Source organism: Anarrhichthys ocellatus, unplaced genomic scaffold (genome assembly GCF_004355925.1).
Source record: "Anarrhichthys ocellatus isolate YVR2014 unplaced genomic scaffold, GSC_Weel_1.0 scaffold9, whole genome shotgun sequence".
Lineage (NCBI taxonomy): Eukaryota > Metazoa > Chordata > Actinopteri > Perciformes > Anarhichadidae > Anarrhichthys > Anarrhichthys ocellatus.
Window position 1 is genome coordinate 9,339,082 of NW_022280039.1, and position 17,747 is coordinate 9,356,828.

At 42.2% G+C, this 17,747-nt stretch overlaps 3 protein-coding genes across 5 annotated transcripts; 1 reads left to right on the top strand and 2 right to left on the bottom strand.

The window, feature by feature from the left end:
• Nucleotides 1-434: 434 nt before the first annotated feature.
• On the bottom strand, nucleotides 435-2,717 carry LOC116384515 (ras-related protein Rab-27B-like). Its single transcript, XM_031849282.1, has 5 exons — nucleotides 2,563-2,717; nucleotides 2,369-2,454; nucleotides 1,592-1,695; nucleotides 1,273-1,396; nucleotides 435-621 (listed from the first exon to the last, which is right to left on the bottom strand). The coding sequence occupies exons 1-5, from the start codon at nucleotides 2,713-2,715 to the stop codon at nucleotides 435-437; spliced, it is 654 nt and encodes a 217-aa protein (XP_031705142.1). The 5' UTR covers nucleotides 2,716-2,717.
• Nucleotides 2,718-3,657: 940 nt separating this feature from the next.
• poli (polymerase (DNA directed) iota) lies at nucleotides 3,658-8,709 on the bottom strand. Its single transcript, XM_031849281.1, has 10 exons — nucleotides 8,533-8,709; nucleotides 8,252-8,377; nucleotides 8,010-8,174; nucleotides 7,374-7,520; nucleotides 6,918-7,154; nucleotides 6,626-6,804; nucleotides 6,394-6,485; nucleotides 6,180-6,313; nucleotides 5,800-6,020; nucleotides 3,658-5,360 (listed from the first exon to the last, which is right to left on the bottom strand). The coding sequence occupies exons 1-10, from the start codon at nucleotides 8,618-8,620 to the stop codon at nucleotides 4,590-4,592; spliced, it is 2,160 nt and encodes a 719-aa protein (XP_031705141.1). The 5' UTR covers nucleotides 8,621-8,709; the 3' UTR covers nucleotides 3,658-4,589.
• A 250-nt stretch (nucleotides 8,710-8,959) lies between these two features.
• LOC116384645 (RNA exonuclease 1 homolog) lies at nucleotides 8,960-17,737 on the top strand. Of its 3 annotated transcripts, XM_031849487.1 has the most exons (17): nucleotides 8,960-9,170; nucleotides 9,612-11,110; nucleotides 11,219-11,317; nucleotides 11,712-11,973; nucleotides 12,384-12,718; nucleotides 12,816-12,956; nucleotides 13,036-13,150; nucleotides 13,245-13,316; nucleotides 13,405-13,545; nucleotides 13,694-13,807; nucleotides 13,921-13,994; nucleotides 14,085-14,189; nucleotides 14,559-14,674; nucleotides 14,989-15,127; nucleotides 16,589-16,709; nucleotides 16,931-17,024; nucleotides 17,714-17,737. In XM_031849487.1, the coding sequence occupies exons 1-16, from the start codon at nucleotides 9,020-9,022 to the stop codon at nucleotides 17,017-17,019; spliced, it is 3,573 nt and encodes a 1,190-aa protein (XP_031705347.1). In that variant the 5' UTR covers nucleotides 8,960-9,019; the 3' UTR covers nucleotides 17,020-17,024; nucleotides 17,714-17,737. The 3 variants fall into 3 exon arrangements, with proteins under 3 accessions (XP_031705347.1, XP_031705346.1, XP_031705348.1); XM_031849486.1 differs by lacking the exon at nucleotides 17,714-17,737 and having other exon boundaries at nucleotides 16,931-17,359; XM_031849488.1 differs by lacking the exon at nucleotides 17,714-17,737 and having other exon boundaries at nucleotides 11,715-11,973; nucleotides 16,931-17,359.
• The last annotated feature ends 10 nt before the right edge of the window (nucleotides 17,738-17,747 follow it).

The following is a 17,747-nucleotide window of genomic DNA, read 5'->3' on the forward strand; positions in this document are numbered from 1 at the left end:
CCTGCATATTCCTTCCATCAATGCCTCAATGTGTCAAATAAAAACTGTATTTTTCTCTGATAATGAATTTACTTTTTTTCTGAATAACAACCACTTGGTGCATTAAAAACATCGCAGTTTTTTTTACAACAACACCAATATTCACTTACTATATACAAATTGGTTATCTTGTACTCCTTTCCTTCCTCTCTCTCTCTCTTCTCACAATGCACAAGCTGTGAATAAATAACGTGACAGACAGCAGATGTCAAGTGAGGAATTCACACCTTAATAACAATATTGGGCCCGATTTCCTCTCAAGTATGGATAATCTGTCAGTTGATTTTGAGATCACACCTAGCAGGCCCCCTGGTGAAGCTCCAGCAAGCGGCAGCATTTCAAAAACACAGTGTCATTGGGGGCAAATGTGAAAAGAGTTGCTGCTGGTGGTAACATCAGCAGGCACACGTCCTACTGACAGGAGCCTCCTCGACATGGCTGGTGACGGGGCTGCCGTTGGGTTCAGAGCTGGGGCCCCCGGGAGTGCTCTGCTCCATCCTCTTCATCACCAAGTCCAGGAGGGTGGTCACCGCCTGGTCCACGTCAACGCCCGTCACTGCACTCGTCTCAAAGTAGGGGATGCTGACGAGAACCGAGAGAGGAGTTTATTGACATGTGTGTGTGGTTCTCAACCTTTTTTTCTGCCTTTTAACCCTTGTTAAATAGTTTGCACATGTCTATTAGTCCTGAGTAGTTCAAACATAACGTTTTATTATGAATCAAATATTCAACCCTCAGGAGGAAGATGAGTGGGGGAAGGTGGAAAACAGCTCACTAGCACCATCCTGTGGTGTACTGGTGAAAGAGGCAAAGTAGCGTCTAAGTAACCCTACTGTATTTAGTGCTTGGTCATCAAATATATAAAAATACACTTTATTATAATGAGAGTATGACAATCAAGTAGTATCACTTAAGTTATAAATATATATAAAATATCTAAGTAAATGACTGAGCCTTATGAAGACATAGCTATATCGTTCTTTGGCCCCTGAGTGTGGAGTAAGTGTAAAGCAGGTCAGGTGTTGTATATAAACTGGCTCAGCAGAGGGCAATCGGTGTCTGCTTAGATTAGTTTCATGTGTTTCGATATTTAGAGTCTGACGAAAAGAAAAAACAGGATGTTTTAGCGTCCCACATCAGAAGCGACATCAGTGATATTCATCTCCACTACACTTCACACACTGCCTTTAACATGTGCCGTCTCTAACAATAGTGCTGTATGTAATGCCTCACCCGTATCTGTCTGCCAGATCTTTGGCCTGTCTCGCATGAACATCCCTCACATCCCTCAGGTCTGCCTTGGTGCCCACCAGCACCACGTCTGGACTGTCACAGTACGCGTTGGCCTGCAGCTGACCTGAACCCACACAGAGGAAGTCATTTAAACCCATGAAATGCAAATAGACGCGCATGAGCAGACTTTAAGCTATGTTAGTCAAGTTTCTCAAACTCTCTCTCAACTGCAACTCACTATAGCGGCAACACGAGAGAAAACATTGATCCAAAAGAGTATTGAGCTGCAGCAGAGCAGTGCTGCTGAGATGACACATACTCATCCAGTTCCTGACGTTGAGGAAACTTTGCTGATTGGTCAAGTCGAACATCAGCAGGAAGCCCATGGCGTCTCTGAAGAAAGCGGTGGTGAGGCTGCGGAACCTGAAAACAGGTTTTTATTTTTTTTACATTTGTAAAGCTCCACTATTTAGCCCAGACAGAAATATCTCAGCAACTGTCGGATAGATTTTCATGATATTTTGAAAAGACATTCATGGGCCCCAGACGGTGAATCCTACTGACTATGGCAACCCCCTGATTTTCCCTTTAGCACCCCCATGAGGTTGAGATTTGTAGAACTGTTGGATGGATTGGCATTCAAAATTTGGTACAGATGAACTGCAAATATGTTGGTGACCAATCAGAGCAGACTGGGATTTTTTGGGAGGGGGCCTTATAGAGAACGGAGCTAAAACGGAGCGTTTTTGGAGGGTCAATAAATATAGTTATATGCAGGCAGACTGAATGATAAAAATGTGTTTAAAAAAAATCTAAGTATGTAAAGATTTTCTAGTAGATAACCAAAATAAAAGTATGAACCTGGAAATTAACATAATATCTCCTTTAATGTTTCCTCTTGTGCCATCACCAGGTCCACCTTGGTTTAATATACATACATATAAAAAAATGTGCCAATGCTGGTCAATGAGTTACTGGCTTTTAGCCCATTTATTCTCAGTGTCCCCCTCTAGGAGTTACAAAAGCCAGACATTTGGGATTTTAAATGAATTTGTCTAATATTAAAAAAAATTGTGAACATAAAGATTAGATTTACCTCTCTTGTCCCGCTGTGTCCCAAAGCTGAAGGTGGACTTTGAAGTTCTTCTCAGTCGTCCCATCTGCACCTGTCCCAGTGTACATCTGAACCAAACCGCAGGACAAACCTCTGCACTGAGTTATATCCATTTTAGTCAAGAATCCTCCTAGTATGCGTGCACCTAAACATGTTAGATACCAAGCATCACTCACCACTCTCTTTTCCCTGAAGTCGATGCCCACTGTGGTTGTGAACTTGCGGTTGAACTTGCTGTCGGTGTAACTGTAGAGGAAGGAGGTCTTTCCCACCCCCGAGTCCCCGAGTGCCAGCAGCTTGACCAGATAGTCATAGTCCCAGTCAGCCATAGTGCAGCAGAGTGCTCAACCTGCCACAAAGGTGCACTCACAGTACAATGATGCTGGTTTGATGGATCATGAACCATGGGAGTTTTAGAGAGAGCTTGCACAAGTAAACACTAACAAAGACATGCAAAACAGTTCCACCTATAAGCTGCAGTTTTCAGTCTGAGGGTGGAAGACCATCACACAGGTTTAGCAGGACGTCATAACTCCCCTACTCATGAGGCTCTGATCAGTGAAGGGGCTAGCACATGACTTGAGCTGGCTTCCACATGAGCAGTCAAATGTCTCGCCAGTTTTTCCCCAGACTATGCTGAGTGAAAAACACGGGCCTGTTTGGCGGACAAAACTCCTTTTATTGACTTTAAGGGCTACGGGCAGACGGCTCAACACTGCATGACGCCGCTCGAATCACAGCAACGCTTCGGTTACACTTAACAGCTCAGACAGGCTGTTTGTTTACGTAAGAGATGGATGAAGAATACCATTCATTTCCTTTAGCAGATTCAAAATTTAGGGTGCATGAGTACATTCAGGATATAGTCATGGTCAACTCTGGCAGGACATGGGATACTACCATGAAATATAGTCATTTCCCATGTGCATGCTTAATTATTGTATTCTTTGCAATCAGCAGTGTGAGTATGAGTTTAGTAATCAACCTGTAATCAGTCTCAGTGTTTATCTTACAAAACTCTATCAAACACTATTTTGAGGATTTCCTCAGAAAACCTTCTGACAGTTTGACTTAAAATGACATTAAAAAAAGTAACCTTACCAGTCTATCTGGAGGAAGTGCCAACACGCATTCAGACGTTGCTCAACTTGTCCTGATTGCCTAAAATAATCTCATTGGTGATGCGATGGCACATCTGAACCTTTTCCCCACAACTTACATGTGATCCAGGGAGGAGTTTCAGGTCAGCAGGAACTGAGCGGGGCTGTGCTTACAGACCTTGTGTTTTCTGGTATTTCACATGAGGGTTAAAAAAAAAAAGGCTCTTTGAAAAGTGGATGTCAACGAATAATGTGAGCCTCTGTGGATTTCAGTGGAAATCGTCCAACCAAGTAATGAGGGCCCCACTTCTAGAGGCTAAGCAAAATAATCCTGCTTCTCCAAACAATGTGAAAACAATATCAAAACAATAAACCTGAAGCTAAGGACCTCATTTAGGATAGCCGGAAGATTTGGGAATTTACTTTAATCCATGTTTACAAATAGTAACATAAGGTAAACGGAGATTTCACAAATAATGTTCAAGGCTCAGACAAATCAAGCAGTTTGGAGATATTTTGAAATCAATATTCAGTTTTATAAACAATATATATACAATTCTTATTTCCAAAACAGCAACTGACATGCATATTAATACTGACATACAGGGGTGGACCAAAAAAAAAAGAGAAACACAAAAACCACCTTGGTCAAGCTCAAACTATTTTCTGTTTTTGTTGGGACCAATAGTGGAGTGAAAACATGAATTCAAGACTTTAGAGGCAGTTCACTTTCTAGCTTCTTCTAAAGCATTCAACCACTGCTGAGATACAAGTTAAAGGCCGTTTTTTAAAGTGCAATGCAATTTTCATATTTTTGGCAAGATCTTTTAGACTTTTCCCAAATGTTATCGTACATAATGTTGCTGCATTTGTAAGTGATGTATCAGAAATCATTTTCCTGATACCTGTGGTCCTCAATACTTGTGTAGTTGCCTTTTAAATTTAGTGTAGTGTCACCAAAAAAGCCTATTTGCTATTGTACAGTTAAGCGTTTCTTTTATTTTGTCCACGCCCTATATACACACACATCACCTGAGAACGAGAAATAACATAACAGAAGAGTTTGTCATAAATGACCTCTAGCAGAAGCTTTGCTTCGCCCTCTAACTGGGTTTGAAATACTTTAACAGATTGTTTGCCTGACTGCCTTTTCCTGCAGCCTTTCTGTCTTTGGTCATCAAGCTTCTCCCTGGTTTCCTGGATGAGGGCGTCTTCAGGACCGGCTTCTGTTGCTTCCATCCAGACATCAACTCCTTCTGAACTTCTGGCGGAAGCTCTGAAAACACCTTAGGGTCCACATTTCCTGGGAAGTCACAGTCAGAAGACCGAGAGAATGACGGTCTCCCTTCTTCCGTGGCGTTTTCTCCCAGAAATGCACTTGTGCCCGCAGGCCTCTGATTCACGGTAGTCGGCCTGCCAGATGGGTCCAATTTCTCCACGGCCTCTTTGATGCCTTTTATATTTTGTGAGTCACTAAATGACTGAGGAGACTTGTTTTTTGTTACGTTGGGGACATTGACGACAGCAGGGGAGCTCGTTGAATGACCGGGGAGAGAGTTTGTGTAGGCAGGAGATAACAGCTCCTTCTGAATTTCCTCAGGGAGAAGCCTGAACACTTCGGGGTCAACATTTGGGGGCAATCGATGCGTCACCGAGATTTTTGGGTCCGACCTCGCTGTGCTGCAGGATTCTTTCTGAAGCGGAGGGTTCTTTACAGCAACAACAGGCCTCTGTTTTCTTTTAAACCCATATGATTCTGCCCCAGAGCTACAAGGGCTTTCTGAGGTTACCGTCTTTTGAGGAGGGGTAGGTTGAGTAATCACGCTGTGCGCACTCAACTGATGATCCGTATTCCCACTCTGAGAGGAAGCATCCTATTGGAGAAGGAAAGAGGAGGAGGAGAACTAATTATTTCAGGAAACACCATTTCTAAGAAGAGAGAATCCTGTCGGCATCATTTAACAGCACAGTGCGACAGAATAAGACCTCTCTCAGCATAAAGTAAGCATTGTATACTGAAGACTTCTTAGGACCTTTTTAATACCACAAACAATCTCTATTTTTCGAGATCATACTGTCAAAAGTAAGATGGAAAACCAGTGCCAATTTAAAAATAATGAATGTGCCCTTTGTGCCCATCGTAAAAAGCTTTGATGAATAAATGGTAAATGGACTTATTCAGCGCCTTTCTAGTCTTCAGAACACTGAATTTAATGTTTTTGAAAACTTTTCAAGACCTGCAGATACCCTGATGTACATGATCGGTAACGGTAATAAAAAGCCAGATTATGCTAGATTACGTCACTGTGTTACCTGGCTTTGTGGTGAGAAGATTTGTGTTTTCCTGGGAGACGAGCTGTGTGTGAAGAAAGATGTTATAGAGCCCTTTCCACTGACGGCGGCTCCCCTGGTCTGCAGGTTACTGAAGCAAACGTTGATGAGAGTGAGGTGGAAGGCGGCGCTGCGGTCCACCATCTTGTGGAAGAGCTTCATGGCCAACGAGACCAGCTGGACCACAGCGTCATCACCGCTGTCTGTAGAAACATGACAGAAAGCAATGCTTTAATGACGAGCAGAGCAGCTTTTAAAAAGGTCTTTGACAGAATATAAGGACTCAAAAAAGGCATCGTTTGTGAGTAAGCCATCCTGACCCGTCTCAGGTGGGATGTGTTCTTCCTGGTGCGTGAGCTTACCGGAGGTGATCTTCCGTCCTACGTGGTTGGGGATCGGACACTGTCGGCTCTCCCGACTGAACCACTTGTTGGTCGCCGAGTATCTACGGATGGTCAGCCGGAAGGTTTGAGGCTGCCTGCCATCTTTGTGCATCCTAGTTTTCAACAGATGATCTGAGGTTAGATTAAGTGGCTCGAGCTTTAAAAGATCCCCCCCAAATGACAGTTATCTCACCTCTCCAACAGACTGCTCAGGAGTTCTTGAATCTTTTCCAAAACCTCTTTAGTTGAGGACATTTTCTTGAAGGAGTCTTCGTCACTGAGAGACTGAAACATGAAGAGGATGCTAATTAGGGGAAAATAAGGTGAGATTGATCAAATGGGACAACAGTTACTTTGGTTTTTCCGACTGTCACAATAACTTTGAGCTAAGAAGATCCGGTCATTTCAGGGATGTCCTCGTCTACCTGAGGGGCTCCGGTGGGGGTGACAGGTGAGTCATCAACGCCGAGGGCCAGATTCTTCAAGCGCTGTGCACTGGGACCTCCAAACTCCTTCACCAAGTCGTTCAACGGGAAGAGCTGAAGATCTTTCAGGCTGACCAATCCCAGGGCTTGAAGTCGCTTCGCTGTCTGGTGACCAACCCCTAAAGAATGTATCGTGAGGGACAAAAACACAGCAAAAGAGTTTTAAATTGAAAAATATACAAGCAATACTAAATAAAGATAACAAAGTTACGCATTATCTGATCATGTATACCTGGTACTTTGCGGAGACCGCTCAGGCGGCCCATGATGTCGCCGACGTTCTCAGGCAGCAGGGTGGTTTGCTGATTGGGTTTAAAGCTGCCCGCCACCAGTTTGGCCAGCAGCTTGTTCGTGGCGACGCCAGCGCAGCCGGTCAGACCCAGTTTGCTGTGGATGGCGTCTCTTAGCTCCGCTGCCACGTGTGAACCTAAAGCCAACCTCGGATGATCACTGGCTTTAACGTCTGCACCTGGGCAGGCAAAGAAAAACAGAAATGTATCTGTGGTCGTGAAAACATTCATCAACAGAATACAAAAAGTAAACTGTTCATGTGGTGGGAAACTGAGAGTGCAATGCAAATCACGGTTACAGTTACAGTTTAGCTTCTAGGCTTGTTTCACAACTCATTTCTCAGTTTCCATGAGCCAGATGTACACAGATGCACAGCTACACACAAAGTGTGACCTACTGAGATGGTTGTAGACGTGTCCTTTAAATGAAAAGTTGTTCGACTCCGTCGTCTCTGCTAGCCTTCTTTCTACCATCTCTGTGATGTCCATGAAGTTTTCATCAAATCCAAGCCTCTCTACCAGTGGACAGTAGGACATCAGCAGCTCTGGAAGGAGGACAAGAAAAGGTCAAGAAAGAATGTTAGCAAAAATGTAATTTCACCAATTTACTTTAAACAATCATCAGAGATTAGCGAGAGCTTGATGCACTAATGTGTGGGCTATATAGTATGTGTATAGGAGGAACGCAAGGCAGCAGTAATAGTGGTAGCATTTTTACACTCGTGCCTTTACTCAAACACAAAATATCTTGCCTTTCATTGTGGATTTTAGAGGATATTTTAAGTGTCTAGACAGATTTTCTGCCTCTTTATTTCTGAGAGACTGACACCAGAATTCTGTTTTATAAATATATATATATATATTTTCTGCTACCACCTAACAATAAATGGACCCACATATGAGAGATGAGATGGTTTATTGAGTGTGTTATGGGGTGGATTCTTACTCTGAATGCTAAATCCTGAATCTTTTTCTAACTACTCTACACTAGTAGTCTTAGAATACAGCTTTATTGAGCGGAGAATCCTGCCTACCTGTCAGTTTATATGACATTTCCCGGTAGTGTGTCAGGTCTTCTCCTTTAACCAGCACCAGCTGAGGACATTTCTCCTTAGCATCAGTCACAGACATCAGCTTGGTGACACCCTGATCTCTTGCCACATAGTTGCAGGTGACTATGATGTATTTCTGCTGAATACCTGATGATATGAGAGACATTTTTGAAACCACGAAAGTATTTTGTTAACTTGAATTCTTTTGTAGTGAATCAGTTTACCTAAAGGGACCTCTCTCAGTGCAGGGTTTCTGATCATTTCCACCTGAGCATAGAAGCAGTCCAGGTCAAAATGCAGAATGACTCTGTGAGCAGGTGTTGGTCCTGATGTCTTATTGAGGCTCAGATCTGAAACAACAGATTATACATACAACGATTACCATCCAACACGTATAGATAGCTGTTAGACAGAGCCGTGTATCTATCCGCATGCCAAAAAGCCAGATGAAAGCCAGAATATAATCTTTATAGTTAGCCTTAGCCTCCCAGTCTTCACACTTTACCAGAAACAGCAGCAGCAGTGCTGTATGGGACTGAATCCACAACGCTGTTATTCCACTCAGCTTCATCCTCTTCCTCGCTGTTATCCATTTCAACGCAAATTGTATGTGTTTTGTAGATCTTAATATCCCAGATAAGACCGCTGTTGTTGTGGTTGCGGTACCAAACAGAGAAAATACTCTACTGGATGGTTGGTCCCAGTTCGGTTATGTGCAGCAGCGCCCTCTGTCGGCGCGGAGGGATTACGGCGACACAATGAACCACAATCAATTGTCACGGCAGGAAGTTTTTTTTTTGTAATTATCCTGGGTTTAAATTAGTTTTATTTTCCAAAAATATTAATATTCAAAGACAAAAAAATACGTCTCGCGACTTGAACAGAGCCTACATAAACGAGGCTGACGTAACGAGATCTTCAGTTGGAGCACCTGTTGCACGACAGTCAATTAGTCAAAACAAACGTATCGTGAAAAGTGACGGTTTTTCCTGATGTTTCCCTCGTCGGGTCTCTTTGCTGGTATAAATTGTCCTTTTTTAAAACGTGGGCTTTGTGCGCGGCCTCACTGTTTGTACAAACATGCCGCAGAATTGCGGGATGTGTTTGGTGCGTCGTGTCAATCATCGATGGTTGACTTTGCAGGTCAGTGCATTGAGGTATCCTAATATGAGGTAGCTAGCAACGATTTAAAGTGCGTTAGCTTGTTGTCTGTCTGTTAAAAGTTAACATGTATCGTTAACTACTCTAAAATTCTAAATTGCATCACGTTTTTTTTTACTAAAACTAAATGGTATCGCACTTTATCTGAGAATTATTTAGCCAGTTTTTTTTGTTCCTATCTAACTTTAAAATTAAGCACATTTGAGGGTCTGTTGTCTTAGCCTGTTTGCAAATTCTTAATTCAGATGCTTAAAGCTTGTATTCTAAAAACAAATGATGGTAGTGTAAAGATGTATGCTCTGCACATGGCTACATGTCACCACACCAGCACTCTCCACATGCTTGTATTTAAACCAATCTCGTCCTGTATTGTAATCCACTATATTACTAATAAGTCCTATTTCATATTCCTTTTTTGTACAGGGGAGCAAAATGGTTATCCGTTGAATGATGAGACCAAAGATGACTCCTTCCAGGAGCTGGAGCGAATCAACAAGGAGATTGAAACTGTAAGGTACGAGGTGGAACAGGAGCAAAGGCGACTGTCCCGCTACCAGACCGTACTGGCAGACAGCATCAAAACTCCACCGAATTTCCCTGTTTCCAAGTCTGAGACTGGAGGTAAAAATGTAGACAGGGGCCCTCATGGGCTGTCGTCGTGCACAGACCTTCCTAGAACGTATTCCAGAGGGAAGAAGTACGTGGTTGACAACTCAAGACCTAGGACTGATTTGGAGTATGACCCTCTGTCCAACTTTTCTGCTGGCTTGCGATCTTACAGCTCATCGGCTAAAGAGCAAAAAGTGAAACAAAACGGGAAATGTTTGAAAAGAGCAGAAAAAGCTGTACCGTGTGACGTCGCAGTCGCATATCAGTTTCCGATTTCCCGGTCGCCATCTCCAGAGCCACTTGATGACTCTAATGAAGACTGTGACCTGATTATTGACATTCCTCTCTCGCCTAAGAAGAAGAGAGCGAGAGCTCAGACACCTGTTGATTTCGTTGCTGGCAAATCCCTCCAGGAGAAATCGGAGGTCAAAACAAAGCCTGTTTCACTTTTAAATGTGGATGCGTGCGAGGAAGCGACTCTCCCTGCATCAACATTAGAACAAAATAGAGTTAATAGTAATTACAGTGCTGAAAACAATCAAGGTCCGTTTAATCTTTATGAGAACAAAGAATGTGAAAATGCACCAGTTGATGTAGTTCATTTAACTGGCTATTTAGAAGACGTTCAAACCGAAAGTCAGAAGATTACTCACTCTAATGCTGAACAATTAGTGGAGAAAAGTCCTGAACCTGCAAGTCCTCTGGCCACCACAGACCAGCAAGATCACAACTGCAACACTCTGTTGGCGAAAAAGGAGGTAAACGTGTTTCACGTTGAATTGCCTCAGTGTGAGCTGCCCCATTGTGTTGGGAAAATGAATCCACTGCAGCCGCATCATTTTCCACCAAACGATTCACTTTTTTACGAAGCCCCGGGTGCTAACTCGTACTCCCCGTGCAGACAACACGCCGAGCAAGTCCGGGCAGCAGAGCCGCCAGCTCAGAACCGGGTTAGTAACCAGTGGTCTTCGGTGCTGCCACAAAGCCAGAAAACGTCAAGCAAAATGCAAAAAGGACCGTTTCAGGGCAAAGCTGCTGCACCTGAAGGCTACCTGGTGCCGGCAGAACCAGCTTCAGTCGATTCGTCTGCGTTAAGTTTGTCAAACAGTGCAGAATCATCGTCCGCATCAACTGGACAGCTTTTCCTGACAGAAGATAATGAGGAGGTTATACTCATTAGTTCCAGCTCGGATGAAGATGAGCTCAACTACTCTGAAATGGAGCTGTCTGACAGCGATCCGATGGAGGAATGCTACCGGATCTTCATGGAGGCAAATGAGGAGAAAGGAAATGAAGAGCAGCCTGATGCGTCTGTAAGTATGCTGTAGACACTACAGATCCAAGATGGAAGACATTTCTCCAACACTAGCAGTGGAACAATAGTTTCCCTCAAACCGTTTCTCATATTCACTCATTTTTAGGTTGGCGCTATGGATGTCGAAGAGAAGCCGAAGTTAAACGTCAAACCCCAAGCATTACCGGGAAGGAAGAGGGTGGCTCATGATGCCAAACATACAGAGGTATATAGTTACTTAAAAAAAAAACTACAACAAAAATGCATTTTTAAAGTGCAGCCTTTTTTTCAGTCTCAGAAAAGTACACTGGAAATTATCCTTTTTGTTAATGAGAAATACAGCTATGTAAACTCCCCAAGACCATTAACATGTTATGGTAAGAAAATGTATTAAATAAATTAAAAAAATCTGTTGTATGCACAAATGTAGTTAATATGGTACAATAGATTTAACATAGATAAATAGATTTAAGATGCATATCTCAGAATGGCCTGTTTTTGTCTGGGGCACTACCTTCTTGAGAATACTATATTCTGAATTTCAAGCCTAAATTATAATTGAACACATATATTTTTTTATTTATTTATTTATTTTTTTTAAATGTGTCTGCTCTGTTTAGCAGCCAGTGGCTAAGAGCAGACCTCAGCCCCAGGTGCTGGTTCCCCTACGTGCGCCTGCAGTGTCGGGATTTGCCTCCCAGCCCTCCAACACCTCCAAGATCCAGCAGGTACAGCACAGAGCCTCCATGCTGACTGCTTCAGTTAAAGGTGGTCAGGCCTTTGTGGTTTCCTCCTCCTGTCAGAGGAAGCCAGAGACCCAGAATGCATCTCTTCCTTCAATTGAAACCCCTGAAAACATGCAGCTGGCTCCTGTACAGAATGGTAAGCATTTGGTAGCTGTAGAGGATGAGATTAATGAAGGTCATTTTTAGAAAGATTACCATTAAATTGTCAACATCAAATAGTGTCCATTTATAAAAGTAAAATAAAATGTGGGAAAAACAATCCACTTGTCTAATTCCAAAGTTGAAGCCTTTATTGAATTTAAATGTTGTTTTTGTGTTGTCATTTACATTGTCATGTTAGACATTGATATATTTACCAGTAAAACATCTTGCAGACCTGGGGTCTATGCATAGAAAGTAGCCTGCTCGTCAGTGGTGACTGCCGAAAGAAGGAAAGCAAAGGGATTTTTCTGATGCGTTGTATGCTAAACCTTTCCTATTTGTATTTAGTTGCTTTGCATGGATGCATTACGCCTGTATGTGTGTTTTATTTGTCTCACTCCACAGCTCACATGAACTACATATCTTTGGGAACTGCTGTGATTGGAGCGGACAACAACTTGCACTTGATCCTCCCAGAGGGCATCTTCCCTCTGCCCATCACTTCCACTTGCAGCCAAGTTACGTCAGTGCTTACCCCATTCAGTCAAGTGCACACCAGCAGCGTCGCTGTCAGACAAATGTACCATACGCCTGCATTGACCCCTCTGCAGAGATACCGCACAACAGCACCTGTGCTCATTCCTGCGCCGGCACGTAAACCTTCGCTCACCTCTGCTTTGTCACATTCAAGTCCAGCTGCTTCCACCATTCCTCAAGCTGCTGTACATACTACTGTTAAGGTGAGACTGGACAAGCAGCCTGAACTAAACCCATCTCTGTTGTAAAGAAGACACGTTTCGTCTGTTATAAATATTAATAATTGAATTATTCTTTTAGCCGGTGCCTACTAAACGAAAACTGAAGCAGTGTGAGGCCGCCAAAGAGAAGGTGCCCCATGAAATCCGACAGCGTTATGTCAACATGTTCACAGAGGAGTTCCTCAAGACAACAGCAAATGTTAATGAGGCTTTTGAAAAGGTGACCCGTTGCCACTTATGTAATCCTCCCTGACAAACTACAGTCTAGTCTTTTCTAACCCTGTTGTTGTTGTTGATAGGCACTTGCTGAAGAGAAGGCGGTGTACAATCGCAGTGTGAACAAACTGAAATATCTGAGTGTTGCAGTGAATGCACTGAAGAGGCTGAAGAACCAAAGTGCTGTTACTGTGAAAGGTGAACATTTCTGGAAAACCAATACCGTTCTTCATGAAATGTGATGCAACATATAATCTGGTTATATTAAATCCATTATTTCTTTCTGGTGCAGATGAAAATGAAGTAAAAAGCCAAAGATCCAAAGGCAACATTTCACTTAATCTTAAGAAGTTTAAAGGAAATGGTGAGAATTGGTTTCCTTTTAATTTGAATGCATTTGTCATTTCTTGAAAATGTTCTGGCAGTTTATCAGTGAATGTGTTTCCCACCAGATGACATGGCATTGTATGAGAGTTTGAAGGACTATATCTTGACCGAGGAAAGCCTAGTTGAGAGCAACTATCCTCTCCAGCACCCAGAGAAACCTGGTTGTGTTGTTCTTTTTGTTGACCATAAGAAAGGCAGTGCAGACCGTGAGTGAAAACATTACACTCCAACTATACTCCCTGAAATGACAGTTTGATGCTATTCTCATATTATTCCACTAGAGGGCGCACTCAACTTGTGCCATCTTTCTCAGCACATTTAAATCTGACTTTTTTTCTGTTTTGTTGCTTCAAGCCCTCAAGAGGATCTGCTGTCGATGTGGATCTACGTACTCTGTGAACCAAATGGGCAAACACATTCGTAAGGAGGAGTGTAATTACCATTATGGGAAAGGAGTCACAAACAAAGGTGAGTGTACCATAGTGTTATGCTTTAAAAACATCCCAAATGTTTGACCAATTCAAAGAGTTATTAAATGGCTTACGCTATCGGATCACTGTACATTTTTAAACCTTTAACAGTGCCGGGTGGAGTGGAGACACGCTACAGTTGCTGTGAAGGAGTGATGGGAGCTCCTGGATGTCAGGTGTTTCAGGTACAGAAAGGGAGAGCGAGAGAGTAACGAGATTCTCGCCTAAAACCTCAAATGAACCGGCGGGTAAATGTTTGATCTTTTGTTCACTAGGTGCATGTCCATGATTACCTCAGCCTGGATGGGTTCGTGTCGACTGTCCCCAGACATCCCTCAGATACGAGCTGTCCTGGGATCTACTCCTTGGATTGTGAAATGGTGATCAGCTTTTAAAAAAAAATCTTACCAGTGTTAAGCACAAAACTCAAACTAAACTAACTCATTTGTGGAAGTTTCATTAGAATAGTGATACATGAGTAATTTTTTTAAAGGCCATATAGAACTTTATTTGACAGGATCTGGTAATGAATCTTTTCATTCTCTTTTATTTGTTCCAAAATGATTACTGTATAGCACTTTATATGCACCTAAGTAATTAAGACCATTAATTGTAAGTCATTACTATGTAACCACCTTAATGTACACATGTTCCTGGGTCTGTGGGTGGACTTAAAATGATTGTTTGGTATTTAGCTGGCCTCGAGGCTGCAGCGTAAACATTTATTGTGTTAATGCTTGTCTTCATAGTGTTATACCATTCATGGTCTGGAGCTGTCGAGGGTGACGGTGGTCAACTCTAGTCTGCAAGTCGTCTACGACACCTTCGTCAGACCTGATAATGAGGCCATTGACTATAACACCAGGTAATGTTTGTTAAAGAGCCAAATGTGTTCAAACTCTATCCCCCCCCCCCCCTCTCATAATCACCCAAAACTGGCAAGAACCAAAAAAAGGGTTATTAAAGCGCTTGTACTGTGCATTTAAATATGAATATAGAGAGCGAATATAGGAGTATACAAATCAAATGGTTTTGCCATTTAACAGAAAGGCACTAGGATGTTATATAATACAACAGATGTAATGCCCGATGATACTTACTAATACAGAGTGATAACATTTAGAAAATGACAACTTGATGCATCTTTAGTCAGTAGCCTGCGTGACACTTTACTTCAAGGTTTTCAGGCGTCGGTGAGGAAGATGTGAAGGGTAACCGCACCTCCCTCAGAGAGGTGCAGGAGACCTTATTGAGCTTCGTCAGCGCAGACACCATTCTGATTGGACACGGCCTGGAAACAGACCTCTGTGCCCTGAAGGTGACTACTACTACTGTTTTTTTGTTTTTTTTGGGTTTTTTTTTTTCAACATTACGGAATTTTTGTTTGCATAGATTGTTTCACGACATGCATTAAATGTATTTTTAAAATTAAGCTGAAACCAAGCGGATCAAAGCCAGTCACATTCAACATGGCCGTCTGCTAAACTTTAAACAATTTCCCTGCAAAGGGACTTTTTTGATGCGATGTCTGGAGTATTCCTGTGCATAGTTAATGTTTTAACTTATTCATTTCAATGCCATGTAGTCCATGGGATCATGTAGCAATATTACCATTTTCTAGATGGCTGAGTGAGGAGGTTGGCTTTTTATGACCTAGATTATAGACAACCTGAATGTAGTTGATAAACTATTATAAATGCCTCACGAGAAAGTACAAATGCTGATTCAACGTGACAAACGGCATTAGAAACTATTTCAACACAAAGTTGTGAAGTATCGGCTTTTCGCAGCAGTTGAAGGTGTTTTGGCAAGTTACAAAACTAAACCTAAGCTGTGAAAATGGAGATACTGTAATATGTAAAAGTCTCAATCATAAACATATGCCAGACTCATAACTGCATTAACCAAGAGGAAGTCTAACGGGTATGGATATGGGGCTGGGTGGTATGGCCTAAAATTCATATCATGGTATAATTTTGAAGAATGCATGGTAACGGTATATATCATGGTATGTGCGGTTTACCTACATCTTAAAGCACTGGTGTGGCAACGGCATGGAGGCTTGTACTGTGCTCTTAACTGTATTATTACAACATGTCATATAGTAAGTCTAGAGCTATTTTAATATTTACTGCGCAGAATTGGATATAAAAGACGATAAATCTTTTCTCCTTGCTCCACGACTCACTTGCCCATTTGCTGAGGACGCATTATTTTGAGATGATGGAAAAGATTACTTGTTTCACCACTTTTTAGAACCACCGTCGTCATTATCGTTTTCTGCTTGTTGTCTGACTTTTTGTTGTCTTTTAAAACCTGAACCATGCACCCAGCACGGGCTCCGCCGCCCATATGATTCCAGATGATTTGCTGCCGCAGGATGACGACGACATATACTGCGACGATTTGGGGGGGAAAAAGAGGCCTGTAGACGGCATAGTCAAAATTCATACCATAGAGCTAATTCATACTGGTCTACCTTTTTCATATCTTCAACACGAGGACGTTTTGTAAGGGTTTAACAAATGCTAAACCCTATATAATGTTTGCGTTTAACATTATATGACCCACTTTGGTCAGAGGTCTAAGTCTAAGGTACTTTCTAATCCACTAGTTTTGCCATCTTATAACAAAAGTGACTAGAAAGCCACACATTTTGGGCACCTGCTGGTGGGCCATGCTATGGGATTAGCTTGTACATATTCTTTATTACTGAGTAACTTTCATTTTTCCAAAGAGGCTGTAATAAGAGCTTCAGATATCTTCCTCTTTTCTGTAGTTGCTCCACGGGACAGTGATAGACACGTCTGTGGTCTTTCCTCACCGTCTGGGTCCCCCTCACAAGCTGACCCTCAACAACCTCACAGCTGAATACCTCAGGAGGATCATCCAAGAGAGTGGTGGGTCATCATGGATAACTACAGCCGCCATACAAGTGGCTGTTTAATTTGGATGTCCATTGAATTTAAACTCCACCATACATCTGAAACTAAATTTAAATAAAGAAATAATTATAACCGGACAACACCGGAGTGAAGACTGCCAAAATGTTGATGTAGCTAATGCATGTTTTCCCAATGTGTACTTCTGACTTAATACATGGTGTTAATGTTTCTCCCAGTTTGTGGCCATGACACTGAGGAAGATGCTGCTGCCTGCATGGAGCTTATGTTATGGAGACTCAAAGAAGATGGCAAAATGAAGAAGTGATGGATGTAATGCATGATAATCACCGTACTGGGCATACATAAACCAAAAGCAGATGCTGTTATGCATATTTCAAAGTCATCCGTTTGTGTCCTGATGACATGGGAGGGCTGTTTATTTTTGTTTGATTACATCACTTAATTTTGTGTTAACACAGTAATACCTGTATATTATGAGTTGCAGCCTGTGTCCATAAATATTTGTGAAAATCTGAAGGGGTGGGGTGTTGTCAGTATTATCCAAGTAAAGGCACATAATGAAACCCCTTTGTGTGTGTGTTGTTTATGAAGTTACACCAGCCAATGAACAGCCATCATTTAATGTTGAATTGGGCTCAGGTGCAGTTATGCAAATAACATGACACCTGTCTGCAATGACTGGACAAAAGAGCAAATGTCCACATGTATATTAGAATGCAAACGCATGGTATTTGTGCATGTAGAGGATACAAATGAGTTTAATTCAGTTTTCCAGGCAAGGCTCATGGAATGTCGTACAAAGTACAGCACATAGTACGTTTTCTCCCAAGAACACTAGACACTTAAAAATAAACAGTTTCAAAGTTATGATTATTGGTCTCGAGCCATAAATTACAATCCAGGGCATTGTGGATACATTAAATAATTTAGACCAACAATATAATCTGGATTTTTCACCAACTACATCTCACTCCTCTTTCTTTCCCTTTCTGCCACAGCACCTCCGGAAGCAGAAACTGCAGGTCTTGACAA